The sequence below is a fragment of the Nuphar pumila genome, chromosome 3 (genome assembly GCF_984573655.1).
Source record: "Nuphar pumila chromosome 3, dmNupPumi1.hap1.1, whole genome shotgun sequence".
In the NCBI taxonomy this organism is placed as follows: Eukaryota; Viridiplantae; Streptophyta; class Magnoliopsida; order Nymphaeales; family Nymphaeaceae; genus Nuphar; species Nuphar pumila.
Genome location: NC_143251.1, coordinates 133676403 through 133694014, shown reverse-complemented (window position 1 = coordinate 133694014; position 17612 = coordinate 133676403). Strand labels below are relative to the sequence as shown.

At 40.2% G+C, this 17612-nt stretch overlaps 2 protein-coding genes across 2 annotated transcripts; both read right to left on the bottom strand.

The window, feature by feature from the left end:
• Nucleotides 1-1285: 1285 nt before the first annotated feature.
• On the bottom strand, nucleotides 1286-1771 carry LOC149843921 (uncharacterized). The gene has a single exon (XM_090000990.1). The coding sequence runs from the start codon at nucleotides 1769-1771 to the stop codon at nucleotides 1286-1288; it is 486 nt and encodes a 161-aa protein (XP_089857116.1).
• Nucleotides 1772-12641: 10870 nt separating this feature from the next.
• Nucleotides 12642-14141, bottom strand: LOC149843920 (putative N-acetyltransferase HLS1). Its single transcript, XM_090001991.1, has 2 exons — nucleotides 13912-14141; nucleotides 12642-13770 (listed from the first exon to the last, which is right to left on the bottom strand). Exons 1-2 carry the CDS (start codon nucleotides 14086-14088, stop codon nucleotides 12784-12786), a joined length of 1164 nt encoding a protein of 387 aa, XP_089858117.1. The 5' UTR covers nucleotides 14089-14141; the 3' UTR covers nucleotides 12642-12783.
• Between the last annotated feature and the right edge of the window lie 3471 nt (nucleotides 14142-17612).

Below are 17612 nucleotides of genomic sequence, written 5' to 3'. Positions count from 1 at the left end.
GAATCCAAATCAAATTCCTCACCTTTCACTCTATTTATCTCTCAGGCTACCTTCGAGTTGACCTTTCAATCTAGTATTTGGCTTTCTATTGGTCCGTAGCTCATAAGGTGTGATGTCAATAGCTTTTGATGAAATACAATTTAAAACATATGTAGCAATAGCAATTGTTTTTCTCCAAAAGCTTAGAGGGAGGATTGCATGACTCATCATAGCACATATCATGTTCATGAGTGTTTGGTTCCTCTTCTCAGCAACTCCATTATGTTGAGGTGTATAAAAAGTTGTAGTTTGATAGATAATATGATTTTCTCTGCAATATTATTAAAAAGCAATTGATATATACTCACTATATTGATATGATCTAAGTATCTTAATGGATTTTTCAAGTTACTTCTCAACAAAAAATTTATAATGTATATATTGATCAAGTGCCTCAGATTTATGATTGATCAAGTAAAGTCATATTGTGAATAATCATCAAAAAAATAATAAAAATAAGACTTATGAGACTTTTTATGAATAGTAAGAGGACCACAAATATCAGTGTGAACAATTCGCAATAGATCTCTACTTCGCTCAGCTTTTGGAAAAGAAGCACAAACCATCTTCACAAACAAGATAATGGAAAGAAGGGGTGTCATGTATCAAGTCCATTGACAAAAGAAATTTCATCTTTCCAATATTAATATGCCCAAATCTTAAGTGCCACAAATATCTATCATCATGTGATATGTCAAAAAACAAATAAAAAAATGGAACAACGATTTAAGGAGAAATAATCTTATTCAAAATGCATTCTTGCATGGGTATATTTATGAATATATTTTCAAGGATCAACTTTGGGGTTTTGAAGATTCTAAAATTTTCATTTATGTTTACAAGCTAGAAAAAGGTCATTATGGTCTCAAACAAGTTCTAAGAGCTTGGTTCTCTCAGTTGAACTCATTTCTTATAAGTATAAGATTTGTTGGTGCCAAAACATATGTCTTTGTTTATTCTCAAAACTTCTTGCCATATTATGTATATCTTGTTTTACGTAGATAATATAATAATTATTAGGTGATGCTCTTCTTATACATATCATCTCATTTAAAGGATGAGCTCAGAACTTGGTATGAAAGATCTTGTCACCTTGTACCCTAGGGTTCTCAGGTCAAAGGTCATTACATGCACTTAAAGAAAGCAAAAGAGGTAACTATATCAAGCAACAAAAGTAAAAAACTTGGCAGTCTGGAACACTCTCCTCTGCCGAAGTTGGCATCATCCTTAGCGACAATCGTGACTATTATTCCTCCACAAGTTGATGATGCTTCCATATGTTGACTATTTTCTCCCAAATGGCTTCACTCTCTGGTAGACCTTTCCACTGCACCAAGTATTTATTCACCTCGCCAAGATAATTGTTGGAGTAATTCAAGATGACTTCTGGTTCTCTGCCTTGGATATTTGTTATTGAAGGCATGTACCACGGGATCAAAGCACGCTGAGATGTGCTCCACTGTGGATCTCTTTCATCTTCATAGAGCGGTTTTAGGTTGGATACATGAAAGATTGAATGCACCTGAAAGTTTGCTTGCAGATCCAACTTGTATGCCAAGTTTCCAACACACTCCATGATGGTGAAGGGGTCATCATATTTGTGAATGAGGCCTTGGTGGTGACCCTGAAAGATAGCAGTGTGCTCAGGGTAGGGCTTCACAAACAGCTTATCTCCAACGCTGAACTCTGCAGGTCGACACTTCTCATCTTCCCATTTCTTCATGTGCTTCATTGTCTTATTTAGATATACCTTCGCCAACTCTGCATGGTCTTGCCATTTTTTGACAAATTGATATGTGTATCCACGCACAACAAGAGAGAAAGGTATTTGAGGCTACTACCCCATTGCAACTTCAAACAAACTGTAGTTGTATGACTCACTTTTTTTGAAATTGTAGCAGAATTAGGCAACATCAAGCAAGTCCAACCAATCTTTCTGGTTATCACTCATAAAGTGTGGAAGATACTCCTCCAATATGCCATTGATTTGCTTCATCTGCCCATCAGTCTGAGGATGAAAGCTCATACTAAAATGCAAATCTATTCCCAGCAATCAGAATACCTCATGCTAAAACTTTTCAGTAAAGCGAGCATCTCGATCATTGGCAATGCTCACTTTGATTCTCCAAAACTTCACCACATTCCATGTGAACAACTTTGCAATGTCAGCAGCTAAGCAGGTGGCAAGAGCAAGCACAAAGATAGTATACTTTGAGAACCTATCCACAACTACAAGAATTTCACTGTAACCTTGTGCCTTTGGCAGGCTAACAACGAATTCCATGGTGATTCACTCTCATGAACAGATCGATACAGGCAATGACTCCAACAATCCTCTCGATCACTAGTTTACATCTTTGTCCTATTGGCAGATCAAGCAAGTTTGTACATACACATCTACGTCATCATGTATCTATGATCAATAATATGCACGCTCCAACAATGCCAACGTCATGGGTGCCCAACTCAGCGTGTGTCATGGCACTCTTGCATTAAGCATCTTCATAGATTACCCCACCATGGGATATACAAATGATATCCAATTATACAAAGAAAATCATCTTCGAACCAGAATCTTTGGGTCTTTCCTTCCTTTTCCAACATGATAATCTATTGGGCCATCAGATCATTCTTTAATCCTTCTCGAATATGCTCGAGAAGATCACTTGTTGGTTGACTGGTGTTGTCTTCCCCTTTGTGTAGCATTACAAGTTTCGCCTTCTGACTCAGAGCATCTGCAATGACATTGGTCCTGCCAGTCTTATACTCAAAAACCATGTCAAATTCTATGAGAAATTCCTATCAATGAGCTTGCTTCGAACTCAACTTCTTCTGAGTCTGAAAATAACTTGTTGCCACGTTATTAGTGCATACAATGAACTGCTCCCCAAGGAATAGTGTCTCTATATGTAGATACAATGCATGATAACTAACATTTTTTGCTCATGCACAGTGTAGCATTGCTCGACATCCTTCATATTGCAACTCTTAAAGGCAATGAGATGTCCTTCTTGCAGTAACACCTCTTCAATTGCGAAGTCAGATGCACTTCAAATGGTTTTGGCAATCAAGCAACTTCAGCATAGGCTCCTCAATCAATACGTGCTTCAACTTCTCAAAAGCTTTTTGGCAAAAATCAGACTATACTCATGGCCTATCAAAGAATATCCCGAAATGAATTATTGATGATAATTGGCAAGTCCCAAGAAAGAACATAACTCTGGGACTTTGGAAAGTGGCTTCCGGTCTTGAATTGCCTTGACCTTATAGTGATCCATCCTCAACATGCCTCCTCCCACAATGTAGCCAAGAAAATGCACTTCCTTTTGGCCAAATAGGCACTTATCCCTCTTCACGTATAGCTCATTATCCTTTAGAGTCTAGAAGGAAATCTAAAGGTTTTGAACATGCTCTTTCAAAAAATTGTTATACACTATGTTGTCCAGGTAAACCACAATGAACATGTCAAGGTGTAGGTAAAATATCTTGTTCATCATTGTAGAGAAGGTTGCAGGCACATTCGTCAAGCCAAATGGCATAACAAAAAACTCGAACACCCCATACCATATCACACAGGTGGTCTTGGCTTCATCTCCTTCAACAATTCTAACTTGCCAATAACCTGATCGCATATCCAACTTAGAAAAGATGTGAGATTTACCCAACTGATCAAATAAATCTGCGATAAAAAAAACATATACTTGTTCTTTACAGTGAATTTGTTCAATGCTCGATAGTCCACACACAAGCGCTTAAACCCATCATGCTTTGTCTAGAATAGTACATGCACTCTAAAGGGTGCTTTGGATGGTTGAATGATTTCATCTTCCAAGATGACATCTAACTGTTTTCGCAACTCTGTTAACTTGGTAGTGCCATATGGTACGGTGCCATGGCGGGTGGTTGTGTACTCAGCAGTAGCTCAATCTCATGATCTACCTCTCTTCGCGGAGGTAGCTTTCTGGGTAGCTCGACAGGCATAACATCATCAAACTTCTTTAGCACTGATGCTAAGGCCATTGGGATATCAACAATGCTCCCCTCTTCATTAATCTCGTGGATCATCACTAGGAAAGTCGCATCTCCTCTCTTGAGACCGTTCTTTAACTAGAGCATGAAAACTAAGTGCTCGCAAGGTTTTCCCACAGGCAGTGTGGCAATCATGCAAGACTGCTTCTTGTCCTTAAAACTGATAACTTCATCAACACAACCTTGTAACTTCAAAGGAACTCCATTCCTATGATGACCTTGAAATCATCCATTGACACTATAAAAAATATGACCCTTCCAAACCAGCTCAGGATTCTAACCAGTGCATTGCAGACAACCCCATAAATAGGCTTGGCTTCAAAATTGATCACCTTCATCCGACTTTCTTTATTTTTCCATTGTAGCCCAAATCGCTCTGCATCTTCAAGAGAAACAAAGTTGTGTGTAGCATCCATGTCAGCCATTGCTTTGGTGAGTCGCTAATTTAGGACTTCCAAGTATATCAGCTCTTTGCTCACGGGTGGTCCGACAGTAGGTGTCACCTTCAACACATTCATCTGCATTGCTCCAACAATCAGCTATTTTATAGTGGTACACTCAGCTTCATCTTAGACCGTGTTCACAACTCTAAGCTTATTGTTATCTTTGTTCTCTTGACCTCAATTCTTGTTGGGACAACGATTTGCCCAGTGATCACCGTGGCAGATGTAATAATCTCGACTATGATAATTTTGCCCTCGGTAGTTGTTATTTCTTTATTGCTTGTTGTGTTGTCCTTTCTGCTGGCTATAATTCTTCTAGTTAACACTCTTATGGTTCTCGTTATCATCATTGTTCTCTCAATCATTTCTTTTATTATCCCTTCTATTGTTGTTATGACCATTCTTGAATTGTCTTTCTTGGGATGTCGTATTGCACCTATCAATCTTTGCAAGCTTCTCAATAGTAGCAAGTGCCACAACAAGAGTTTGAGGGTTTTGTCGATTGATCTCTATAGCTGCCCACTCCTGCAATTCATACATGAAGTAGAAAAATTGGTCTGCATCACCCATGTCCTCGATGTCTAGCATCGGTGAGGTGAATGCTTTGAGATACTCATGAACCGACCCAGTTTGCCTTAGGACCAACATCTTATTGCTGACAATTCTACTCTCATTCATGGGCAAAAAGAAGTCGCACAGTTTTTTCTTGAGATCCTCCTACGAATTTACCACAACAAGCCCACACTAAACATCACCCTTGCAACGTCTCCACCCAAGCATAGTGTTATTCGTAAGCTACATCATTGTGGTGTGCAAGGAATCTACACCTTCTCCAATACCCTCAGCTTCGAGGTAATAGTCTATCAAATAAATAAAGTTTTCGAGATCTCTCTAGTTCTAAGTGCTTTTGTACTTTGTAGGCTCAGACAACTTAACATGCAGCCTATCCACATGTGTTGCTGCTCTACTAGCTAGGGCATTCCTCAGTTGTCGCTCTAATTAGTCATTCTTTCATCAAACAATATCCAATTCAGTAGCCAAGATGTTGAACTGTTTCAGTAGATCATCAAACTTGATGTTACGATTCCCCGTAGAGTCTTCATATTTGGTGGCAAGATCTTCCACAGAATCCTCCACTCCCTCTACTGCAGTCTTGATCTCTTGATCAAGCACTCCAAAAGCAGTATTAATATCATTAACCAATTTTTTCACGTTAGTCACAGTCTCTATCAGCTCAGTGATGTAGCACACGAGAGCTATCACATGGTCATCAACCATGAATTTGTCTTTAGGAAGAACCTGACTACCTGAAAGAATTTTCGTATGTTTCTTCATAGGATTCTCAATAAAGAATGTTGAATCCTTATCTCAAACTTCAATAAGTCTTTGGTACCAACTTGTCATGAGATAAAATCAAAGGCCCTCGTGACGTGCCCCGATGTATCTAACAACAGAACGGTCTTTCAAGCGAACAACAAAAATTGAGCTAAATGTCACTCATCAAATGCACAAACGCAATAATACAAGCACACACACACACATAATCACATAAAAAGAGCAGAAAAGCAAAAGAGCATATAAGAATACAAGAAAGTAGAGACTTCTATTAGCAAGTTAACGAGTACAAAAAGATCTTGAATGCACCTCGTACCCGAAGGTTCTTAGGCCAAAGGCCATTACATGTACTTAAAGAAAACAAAAGAGGTAACTACATCAAGCAACAAAAGTAAAAAGTTTGGGGGTTCAAAAAGACTGATAGTCTAGTGTGCTAATATTGGTGCGTCATATTTGGCTGATCATTGTCTACCACAATAGGTGTAGGCATATTGAAATGGACTTACACTTTGTCAGAGATAGAATTGCTAAGAAGGATTTTTGCGTAAAATATATATCTTCTAAGGATCAAATAGCAGACATTTTCACAAAAATCGCTTGGATCTTCTGGTTTCACTAAATTGTGCAACAAACTTGAAGTTGCTACAAGAACCTTGAGTTTGAGGGGGCGTGTTAGAAAATTGGGTCAACTGGATCAGGTTGACAAGTCAGATCATATCAATGGGTCAGGTCCAGTTTATAAGAAGGATATAGACAAGTGTCAAGGCCGTAGAGATAAGAAGAATATGAGCTGTGAAGATAAAGGGATCAAGAGTTGTTACCTTGAGTATGAAGGCAAACCAAGTCAAGAAAGGAATGTATCTAGACCAGAAAAGAAAGAGAAGCATAATGAAAACTGTAATAGAGACTCTTTTGGGAAACTGATTCCTAAAAATCTATTAAAAGGCCCAGAACTCGTCTCGTGTACACCCCTATCCAATATGGACTTGTAGTAGGTTCATGGGATTTGATCAGACCAACCAAGTTATTGACTGGACCCAAATATGATTCTTTATATTAGATTCAGATCCAGCTTAAATAGTAGGTAGTTGATGAAGATTGAACATGACCGTATTGTATTTTGTGCATGTGTATGCTAGGTATAAGTAGTATAGTCACTGATATGAAAAAAGATCAGGTGCAATCACATTGCACATTTGAAATGAGCTGCTGCACTTGAGCACCCACAATCTGCTGTTGGGCCCCACAGCTTACAGGTTGTACGGAAAAGATAGAGTGTGCTCAGGTGCACATCAGAAATGTGCAATGTGATTGCACTGATCCAGACTCATGATATGGGTCCCAATTAGGACTGATAAACAAGCCCAACTAACCGAACAGGGCATGTTTGGGCTCGGTTCGTTTACTAGTGGATTAGGCTCGTGGCTTGGCTCACGTTCGTGTTTAGCCAAGCCGAGCTCGAGCGTTACTCATCCCTGAATGAGACAAGCCAAACACAAGCTGGCTCGTGTAAAAACATTTCATATTATTTATACATAATATATACATTTTTATATATTATACTTGAAAATATATATAACTTTTTATAAATTACACTTAATAATCCATATTTTATGTATATATTTTTCATCCATCCTTTTTTTTTATATATATTTTATGCATTATTTCTTATATATTACACAATATATATTATTCATAAATATATATTTTATCTATACGAGAGCATAGTTGAACACCTTGTGTTCGGGCTCGACTCATTTAACCCAAACCAGCTGCTCATGGCTCGGCTTGCCAACTATCACTACAAGAAAAACCCTTATTAGCGACAGATCTTTGCGACGGATTTTTTCCGTCGCAAATTAGCGACGAACTTAGCGAGAGAACATTATCCGTCGTCAATCTTTGAAATATTTTTGAAATTAGCGACGGTATAAATTTCGTCTCAAATCCATTGCTAATTATCGACAGATCGACGACAAAAAATTTTCACTGCAAAACTGCAGGAAATTAGCGACGGATTTAGTGAGAAAATTTTTCCGTCGCTAATTTTTTATTTAAACCGTCCCAACTAAGGCGCGAAATTTTTCCTCTCTCCCCCGTTCAAAATTTAAACTGATGTTCGATTTAAACCGAGCCTCGTGCTCCCGCTGGTCGATGAAGCCGAGCCACATGCTCGCCGCAGTAAGGCTCACCGGACTATCCTGCTGGACGATGTCGACCGCCGGGACTGCCGTCGCCCAACTCCGACGCAGCAGAGGAGGGCGGATGAATCTCGATGAAGGGTGTGCGGATCGCGGGGCGGCCATTGTACCTGGACATGCAGGCGATGTCGTCGGTGGACCCGCGGGTGCTGGACGCGATGCTGCCCTTCTTCACTGGCCGCTTCGGCAACCCCCATTCTCGCACTCACCTCTACGGCTGGGAGTCGGACGAGGCGGTCGAGCGCACCAGAGAGCAGGTCGCTTCCACGCCACCTACCTCCCCGTCGGCTCTGACGACCTCCTCGACCTCGACCGCCTCCGCGACGCCATCCGCCCCAACACCGGCCTCGTCTCCGTCATGGCCATCAATAACGAGATTGGTCCATTCCGACATCTGCGAGACCCAATCGGAGATCTTGGGATCGAGGGAGTACGACTTGCTGGGATCTGGTGGTGGGTCATCCTCCTCCTCCATCGCCGCCGACGAATTGCTCCAAGTCCGACCTATTGCTGCCGGAATACCTCCCGGCAGCGAGCAATTTTTTTTTTTAAATTTAGAGATGGATTAGTGACAGATATTATTCGTCGCTAATTTAAAATAGCGAAGGACTCACGACGGATATTATCCATCGCTAATTTAAAATAGTGACAGACTCGCGACGGATCATTTCCGTCGCTAATCCATCGCAAATTAGCGACAGATTAGCGACAGATAAGTTTTGTCGCTACTTAGCGTCGAAAAATTCGCGATGAAAGCTATCCGTCTCTAATTCGATGCTAATCCGTGGCTAAACTGTTTAGCGACGAATTAGCGATGGATTAGCGACGGATTTAGGTCGTCGCTAATCCACAGGTTTCTTGTAGTGTATACGAACTGATGACAAACAAGTTCGTGACGAGCCAAACCGAGCCGAGTCATGAGCTGTTCGGTTCATTTACCAGTCCTAGTCCAATACACATTATCCCAATGGGACAATTTTCCAAGGTATTACAGGGGTTCTCTTGTAATTTCTAAGGAAATCTCTAAACACCTTTAACATTTCTAAAAGCTTATAAAAATAACTCAAAATATAGGAATTTTCTTTTTTCTGCAAAAGTAATAAGGTAGGAAATTTTTAAAAATATTGATAATACAGAATGAAAATATTAGTTCCACGTAAGACTTATTTTTCCCAACCAACAACTTCTCTCTCTCTCTGATAAATTACTCTCTTATTATAAACAAATGAGCGCTGCTTTATAGAATTAAAAACGAGTTGTGTTTGCTAGAGTGATATGATTATTTTATTTGTAGCACTCGAAGCTCTTTAAGGAATGTAATGCATCACGCATGAGAGAGAGAGAGAGAGAGGCTTGCTGCTGCACCTGATATCCCAATAAATGATGGCCCCTCAGCCGACAGGCTTTATCCCAAAGATGGATGGTAATGGGATGCAGCAGCACACTAAAAGTGTGCAATCACGTTGCACCTTATCCTCCTGTGAGAGAGAGATGTATCATAACATGCCTTAAACAAAACTTCCTTCCTGCACTTGCAGGATATATTAATTGGGGAGAGCATTTGCTAGCATCGTGGGTAAGGAACCCCCTAGTTCAAACTTGTGTTGACCAAATCAAACCTTATGGATGCATTTAGCATGGTCAAAATAATAAGAATCAAATCTTGATTGTAGTTTTTTTAAGCAAAAATGTGATTTTATGAGTTGAAATTTTGGTACATTCTAGGCCAATGATTTTTCAACCTCAAAAATCTTACATATACGTTGGAGTAACATGATCAAATTATCGATTTCTACTAACCTAAACATATAGATCACGCTTGGACGGTCAGATGTGCAAAAAAAATAAAAATACTATACTCTTTTACTGAGAGGTTTCTTATTATAAACAAAATTAAAAACACATGGCACCAGTCAGTTGGGCCGAACACCTTGTAAGGTGCTCTGCCCCAAACACCGGATCTGCTTCGTAGGGCAGTCCTCCTTAGAATTAGCACCAAACTGCCTTGTTGGTCCCACTTAATTTGTGTGGCACCTCTCTTGATATCCCAACTAGCCATTTATAATATTTTGTTGGGCTGAAGTTGGTCTAATGGACACTAATAAACTGACAAATTGGAACTAATTTTGGTGATACCTTCGCATATGGTGTGCACAAGAAGCAAATGGGCATTAATTACCTGACAAATTGGAGCTAGTTTTGGTGATCGCTTACCTTCGTGACATGGTGCACAAGAAGGAAAGTTTATTCAAGGGCAATGCGAATAACATGATGCATACCAACTGTTTTTTAGTATTTTTTTTGCAAAACAGACCCCGAAGATATGTTTGGTATGGTTCCATTTGTTGGGAATCATCACTTTAATCATGTTTTTTCATTGAAACCTTAGATATGTTTGGCATGATCCATTTATTAGGTATCAACACCTTAATCTTGTTTTTCTTACAAAAGGATGTAATTTATTGGGGCTTGAATATTTATAAAAAATTTAGACCAGTGATTTTCAAACTCCATAAAGACCTATCCAATTTATAATTGGGTGATTTTTTTTTATATTTATACAGAGAAAACTGTCTCTAGGATCAGAGACCTAGCAGCGCTGGCTCTCATGCCGTACTTATGATCACTTTCTTGGCAGTATAAAACTCAGTGGGCTTACCTCTTTCCCCAAGAGAGTCTTCATGCTTCGGCTTGCGCAAGGGGTGATGCCCAGGTTTGAACCTAGACCTCCTGCCTAGCAGCCTACGCCCGCATCCCACTGCGCCAAACCCCTTTGGGACTCATAATTGGTTGATTAAAAAGCCAATTCCTATAAAACCAAGCATGTAGAAGCAGAACACTTTTGGATGGCCAGATTTCATAGAAAACAAAAAATGTCCTCATAAATTCACGTTTGTAGGTTCTCATTACACTTGTATTCAAAGGCAGAGCTTTATTTATAGAGAGCCACAGAGAGGAGAAACTTCAAGAAGTAAATTTTATTAAGAAAGCCATGATGGTTTAGTGCGGGTGGTGGCCTTTTTTTATTATATTGCTCCTTATTATAGAATAGTTCATTATTACATTGAGTAGTCAAGTATGTATTTTTGTTTCAGTATGTGTTAGGTTATACATGTCAATGTCAATTTCCCTCACCCGGAAGGACCCTACTTCAACCTAACTAATCTTTACTAACAGACACATCATAACGTTTCTTTCAGCAATCTCTTGCAATCCCTTTAATCTACATAATGTCTAATTTCTGTGAGATTGAATTCAGTGCCTGCCCTTGTCAACTTTTTGTCTGTTAACTGATGAAAGATATCATCATCAACAACAACAACAACATCAAAGGCTTGATAGTGGACGGCTCAATTCATGTATGCAGCTCATGTTGATTTGGAAAAGAAAACTCTGCAACAAGGAATCGATTCTTTTTTTGGTGAATGAGAATGAGGGATTGATCATTCCTAGCCTTGGAAAAAAATGGCAAGTGGAGGAAACAACAAAGAGTGAGTAGGGCAGGGTTATTGATGAAAGCCAAAACCGTCAGATACTGCTAAAAGCAATGCCTCCAGAAACAACCAAGCCACTCCCTAGTGTGCATTCATCACTCTCAGTATGACCCTCTTTGAGCCCTTCCTTGCTGGGGTCAGACAAAACTGTCATTGAAGTTGACACCTCTTTGTGTAAGAAAATAGAATGGGCATAGTTTCAGAGTGGTCCATATGATTAACCTGTCTGGGTCCCGGCCTTGTAGGTCCATCTGTGGTGAATCCATCCATGCCCCAAGACTCAAATAGACTACTTGGTATGTGGATGCGTGGTAGCCTTGAATTGATCGGTTTCCCATGGTCTGTATCAGTGCGATAAATATCCGACATTTTTTGAAATTTTTAAGAAAATATCGGTGATGTTTTTTAAGCCATTAAAAATGCACATTCAAAATATCATGATATTTTGAAAATACTAACAAAGACGTAGATGGCACCAGCTTTTGGGCACAATACCGATATTGGCTGCTAATTCTAAAGTATGATAAATCTGGCTAATTGATTTCTTTTCTTGATGGTTTTGCCCTTTTGGCCCTTGAAAGTTTAGGCACCTTGGTCAGAACCACTTTTCTAAGTTCTTACCTGAAAAAAATCAGGTGCCATGATTTGGACGAAGGCGCCTGATTTTTTAGGCAACAAAATTACAAAATTGTCAAAAAAAAAAAGTAAATTGGATAATGTGTTGTATTTTCTTGTTCTCAGCCTGCTATAGTAATGTGCCAAAAGTTACTGTCATCCAAGTCATTATTTATTTAAAAGATCATGATATTTTTTTCTTTAGCTAAAATATCATGATGTATACTATCCATTCATCAGAATGGAAAAGGGTGGCGCATGGCACATAGATTGGGTGGAGTGGCCCTAAGAATTGAACCATGTTCATCCCACCTAGCTTTTATATCAAGCAATTTGGATCTCATACGGGTCTATGCCCATTATCAAACATCCCACTTCACTTCAACCCTCCTCTTACCCAATTGAAACTATATTTCAAATATACTCATATGAGAGAGAGAGAGAGAGAGAATCCAAAGTTTATTTGGTCAGTCGCCCAATTTTAGGAAGAAAACATCGATAATAAAAGAGGCAAGGAGAGAAAAAGAGGAAGGGAAACGACCGAAAAGTACAAAAAAAAGAGGGGAAAACAGGAGAGATGGCAGTGGTGGTTGTGATTCATTCGGTTAAAATAGTTATCACTTGACTTCAAACCTCTCGTGGATCCACAAAAAGGGATTGAGGTGGTGGGCTCTTGGTCCAGTCTACCCCATCCTTAGCACAGCAGGCCCTGTCACCACCTAACCTTTTGATGCACCACAAATCCTCTGAACAGGACAACCACTTCCAGTGTGGGATGTAAAGCCTCAACCCATCCAGGCCACCCACCTCAGTCACAATGACCCTGCAATCATCACTATCTCTACCAGCCATGTTATGTACAAATCTGCAGAGTGCCTTGATCATGATCCCTGACTTAGGCCCTTGGCCATGCAAACCATACATAAAATAGAACCCAAATGAGCTAAATATGTCAGGGAACGCAGGGAGCTTAAAACAAGGAAAAGCTCTATCTAGCACCCCACAACTCCTAGCATAGAGGCCACATGCCCTTGGTGCACCCTCAAGTCTCAACTTGAACAGCTCACCGCTATTCCACACACTCAAAATCGCCCAATTCTCCGGCGGCTTCGCGATCTTATCCCAAATCTCGCCTTTCGGATAAGCCACCCATGTCCCGAAGCTAAGCGGGTTCGCGAGGACTCGGCCTATGTCATCAGGGAAGAATTCGGTTGAGCCCATGTGTTTCCTATAGAGGAACTCTGCCTGTCCTGTACTTAGCTTCATGATCTTGACACTGGATGGGATCCTCTTAGTATGGAAGCTCACTGGATTCACTAGGATTGAAGGTGCCCTAAACTTGGAGTAATGGCACTTCTCAGTGAAGAGCTTAACAGAGGCATGGTTGTCTTTCTCTGTGGCCATGTAGACGTACTCTGCGCCATTGGAGAGAAACCACTGCTCCAGAGTAGTGACAAGTTTGTGGCCTATGCCCTTTCGACGGTGCCGCGGTGAGACACGCAGGCCCAGGATATATCCCACCTTGGCTAGGTGGGTTGGTGAGTGGGTGCAGACCACCACGGTCTTGATTGAGCCCCGGACCACACCAACTAACTCATTGTGCAATTCAGCAACCTGTGTAGAGTAAAAGATGAATATAAAATAAGACATGTAAATGAGAGAGAGAGAGAGAGAGAGAGAGAGAGAGAGAGAGAGAGAGAGAGAGAGAGAGAGAGAGAGAGAGAGAGAGAGAGAGAGAGAATTGTGATGGTGTACCAGCATTGTATAGAAAGGGCTATTGCGAATTCTAGCGATGGGGTCGCCCATCATGTCAGTGAGGAGAAACGAGCTACCGCTTGGGCCTACCTCACATCTACTCTCCAACTCTTCTACCACAAGAGCATCTCTTTTGATGTCGAAGGCCCGTATACTTACTACCTCCTCTACCACCATCCCTAACGCCAGTTAAAAATTGTACAAAGGAACACACTACTCTCGCCCTCTCTGCTATAGCAGAGCAACGACGTGCACTATATATAATAATGGCAATGATACTGATGTGCATACAAAGATAAGAAGAATATCAAACCTGAAGCCCCACAACACTTCATATCATATATTATTATACGTTGGCTTTTTCTATTTTGGTCTCTTCTTGAGAGAGAGAGAGAGAGAGAGAGAGAGAGAGAGAGAGAGAGAGAGAGAGAGAGAGAGGTGCTTGTAATTCGGAGTTTTATCAAGTCTATTATAGTGAGAGAGCCCTTTGCTATTTTAGGTTTTCTTTATATGCTTGCAAAACAGAGGCTTCCAAATTTTGAGCACAGGGTCATCATTGGAGAATCCCTTGCTATAGTTGCTAAAACCCTTGTCCTTAAGTATATCTTCAAATTGAATCTTTGGGGCTAATGTGGGGACTAATCCAATTTTCTTAGATAGGTTAAGCCACTAACCCCGAGCTCCTGCTCAAAACCAAGATCTCTCTAACTCAACGAGTTATACCTCTTTTCCTTGTTTATTACTATATTTATGCAGCATTAGAGCGCATTTTCACACACACCAAGAGTCTCTCTCTCTCTCTCTCTCTCTCTCTCTCTCTCTCTCTCTCTCTCTCTCTCTAAGTCTTATAAAAGATGATATATGAATGTGCATGTAGAATGATCGTACAATGTCAACAATAATATTTACACAAGCACAGGGGTGTGGTTGTGTATCACCTCCCCTGATGAGAAGTAACTTCATATGGCTAGAACGCCACGCTTTCTTACTTGATTATAACATTGTAAGGTTCTGATTATCTCAATCGTCTTACTGAGAGGGGGCTCCGCTTGTCTGGCAGGAGCAGTTAATGCACGTCACCCTGTGTTGGGACGTTGCAAGTTCGAACCCTAATGTTAAATGGTTGTATAACTGGTAGGGGTCTGCCTAACCTAGCTTTTTCTGTCAAAAAAAAACTCATCTGAGAGAGAACTAGTAGTAGTAGTGAAATGGTAACTTTTGCTTCTTTGTCAGGACATAAATCGGGTAAGCTGCCAATTTAGGATAAAGAGAAGTGCCATCTGCAGAATGTGGGTTTGTAGAGCGTGATTGGCATTGATTGTTTTTTATGTTTTCTCAAAAGCATGAGAGAGAGAGAGAGAGATTGGCATCTTTGCACAACAAGTTAACAAGGCATGGGGCATCTGAGGAGCTAGCACTTTCATGGAGTTTGGGGTGGAAAGAAGGGTGAGGTCGCCATCCAACCCCACCCTTTTCTTTTTTCCCCTTGTCTTGGGTGCTTCGGCCGTGTGTGTTCTAGTTGTGGTGTTGCAGTCCATGTGGTCCTGTCCAAACAGTACACTGACTCTAACGTGAATGTGGCCACCACCCCACCAAGATCAGCTTCTCTTTCGCCACTGGCTCGTTAAAAAAGTCATAAAAGATGAGTTGCCCGATGCAACCACGCCCACTCCCCCCTCCCTTGCAGCATTGCACGCCCTGATTCATCCATCCCTTTGTCCAATCTCTACCCCGTCCCTTTCTCCCCTTTCTTTTTTGTCTAAAGCACTTTTTCACATTTGCTGGATATACCTCATCCCATGTCATCTTCATCAGCATTGTTATCATCACTGATTTCACACACAGCTCTCTCTCTCTCTCTCTCTCTCTCTCTCTCTCTCTCTCTCTCTCTCTCTCTACAACACACAATACACTTCTTTTTCATAATGGGAAAAAAGCACTTGTTTAATGTACATGCTTTCACAGCTTGGTTATGGATGACCAACGTGGGGCTCCGCTTGTCTGGTAGGAGCAGCTAGTGCACGTCACCTTATGTTGGGACGTTGCAGGTTCAAAACTCAATAGTACATTTGTATAACTGGTAGGGGTCTACCTAACCCCAGATGGACTTAAAAAAAAAAAAACTTAGTTATGGATGTTTTGAATATGAATACAACAGTACTTTTCAGATGTTGCATGTTTGTTAGCATTACACATAAGAAGGTAGAAGAATGACGATCCACTACCACTGGCACTAGGTTGACAATGGAGAGAACATTATAACAATAAATATATTGGAATCATAATATTTACGAGCCAACTTCATAGAGAATTGTTTTCTATCAAAAAGTGCACTTTTTAGAAAAACACTCTCAACGAAAAAATCGCTCTCGTTTGGAAGGATCGAAAAATCAGTACAAATTTTTCATTTTGCATCACTTTTCCTACACATCTTTCTAGCTTCCAAATGTACCCTAAGAGAAATAAGGGATTCGTCTAAAGCAGCCTAATTCTGATGAAAACTTTGAGTTGAGGAATAGGGAGTGTAGGTCACACTCTCTTCACATTGTAATACATTTTGTAATTATGTATTCTGTACAGAATGTTAAAGCCTAACAAAATCATAATGATTGCCTTTTTCTCTAAAAAAAAAATTAGGTACATTGTAGCCTCCAAAAAAAAACCCATGTGTTGGAATGACATGACACACAGTTTGGTTTCTACCAAACTAAACACTAAAACATACCTGAAGGTCAGATGTGTGTAAAAAAATACTAAAATAAAAAAGAGTTTTGCACTAAAGAATTCCTAACCAGGCAGATATTACCCCTTTTAATGCTACTTTTATTTCATATTCAGAAACCACAATTGCCTTGAGTTCGCCCATTCCGTTTGAATCTACATTTATGAAGTTATGAACCATTACTAAAAGTTGGGTTTCTGTCATATGAGTGTTATCGTGAGTTGATATCTAATATCTATGTACTTGGTGCATGTGGACTATGCCTAGATGCTTAGCAAGAGCCATGGTGGCGATAATTGAACGACAACTTTATTAGGATGACCCCACAATCTCACAAGAACACAAACCGACTATTAAATAAAAGGGTGGTCAATTATTTGAGACTGGTACCAACTATAAGCTCCTTTGTCGTCTTGCCCTTTTGCTGTGATGCCCGCATCGTTTTTCACATCGATCATCAATGCATGAATTCTCGACATGGTTGGGCCCTCACATCCACCTTCCTATTGCTTTGCGGCTTTTCCTCGTTCTTATGATTTTATTGGATGAATGCGCCATTGTTGGTGACCCTCTCTCTCTTTATATATATATATATATATATATATATATATATATATATATATATATATATATATATATATATATATATGACGGTCTGCTCGATTGTTGATGTATGTAAAAAACAGGCATTAGTGGTGGTTTCTGACTGCCACTAATGCCCCAGACGGAAAAAAGACTTTTAGCGGGTCACGATCAAGCTAAAAGTCCTTTATATTATTGATATGTGTGTGATCAGCAATGCATGCACGCCCAATGTAGGTTACTCTCTCAGCGTCCGACGGAGGTTACTCTCTTAGCGATGCATGCGCGTCCGATGTAGATTACTCTCTCAACGGCCGACGGAGGTTACTCTCTCTATTACTACAAGAAACTTGTGGATTAGCGACAACCTAAATCCGTCGCTAATCCGACACTAATT

Excerpts from the sequence above, each read along its gene's own strand:
- LOC149843921 (XM_090000990.1), bottom strand. The coding sequence starts at position 1,771 with ATGAAGCACATGAAGAAATGGGAAGATGAGAAGTGTCGACCTGCAGAG.
- LOC149843920 (XM_090001991.1), bottom strand. The coding sequence starts at position 14,088 with ATGGTGGTAGAGGAGGTAGTAAGTATACGGGCCTTCGACATCAAAAGA. Across the intron at positions 13,771-13,911 it reads GCCCTTTCTATACAATGCTG|GTTGCTGAATTGCACAATGA; the intron begins GTACACCATCAC and ends TACTCTACACAG.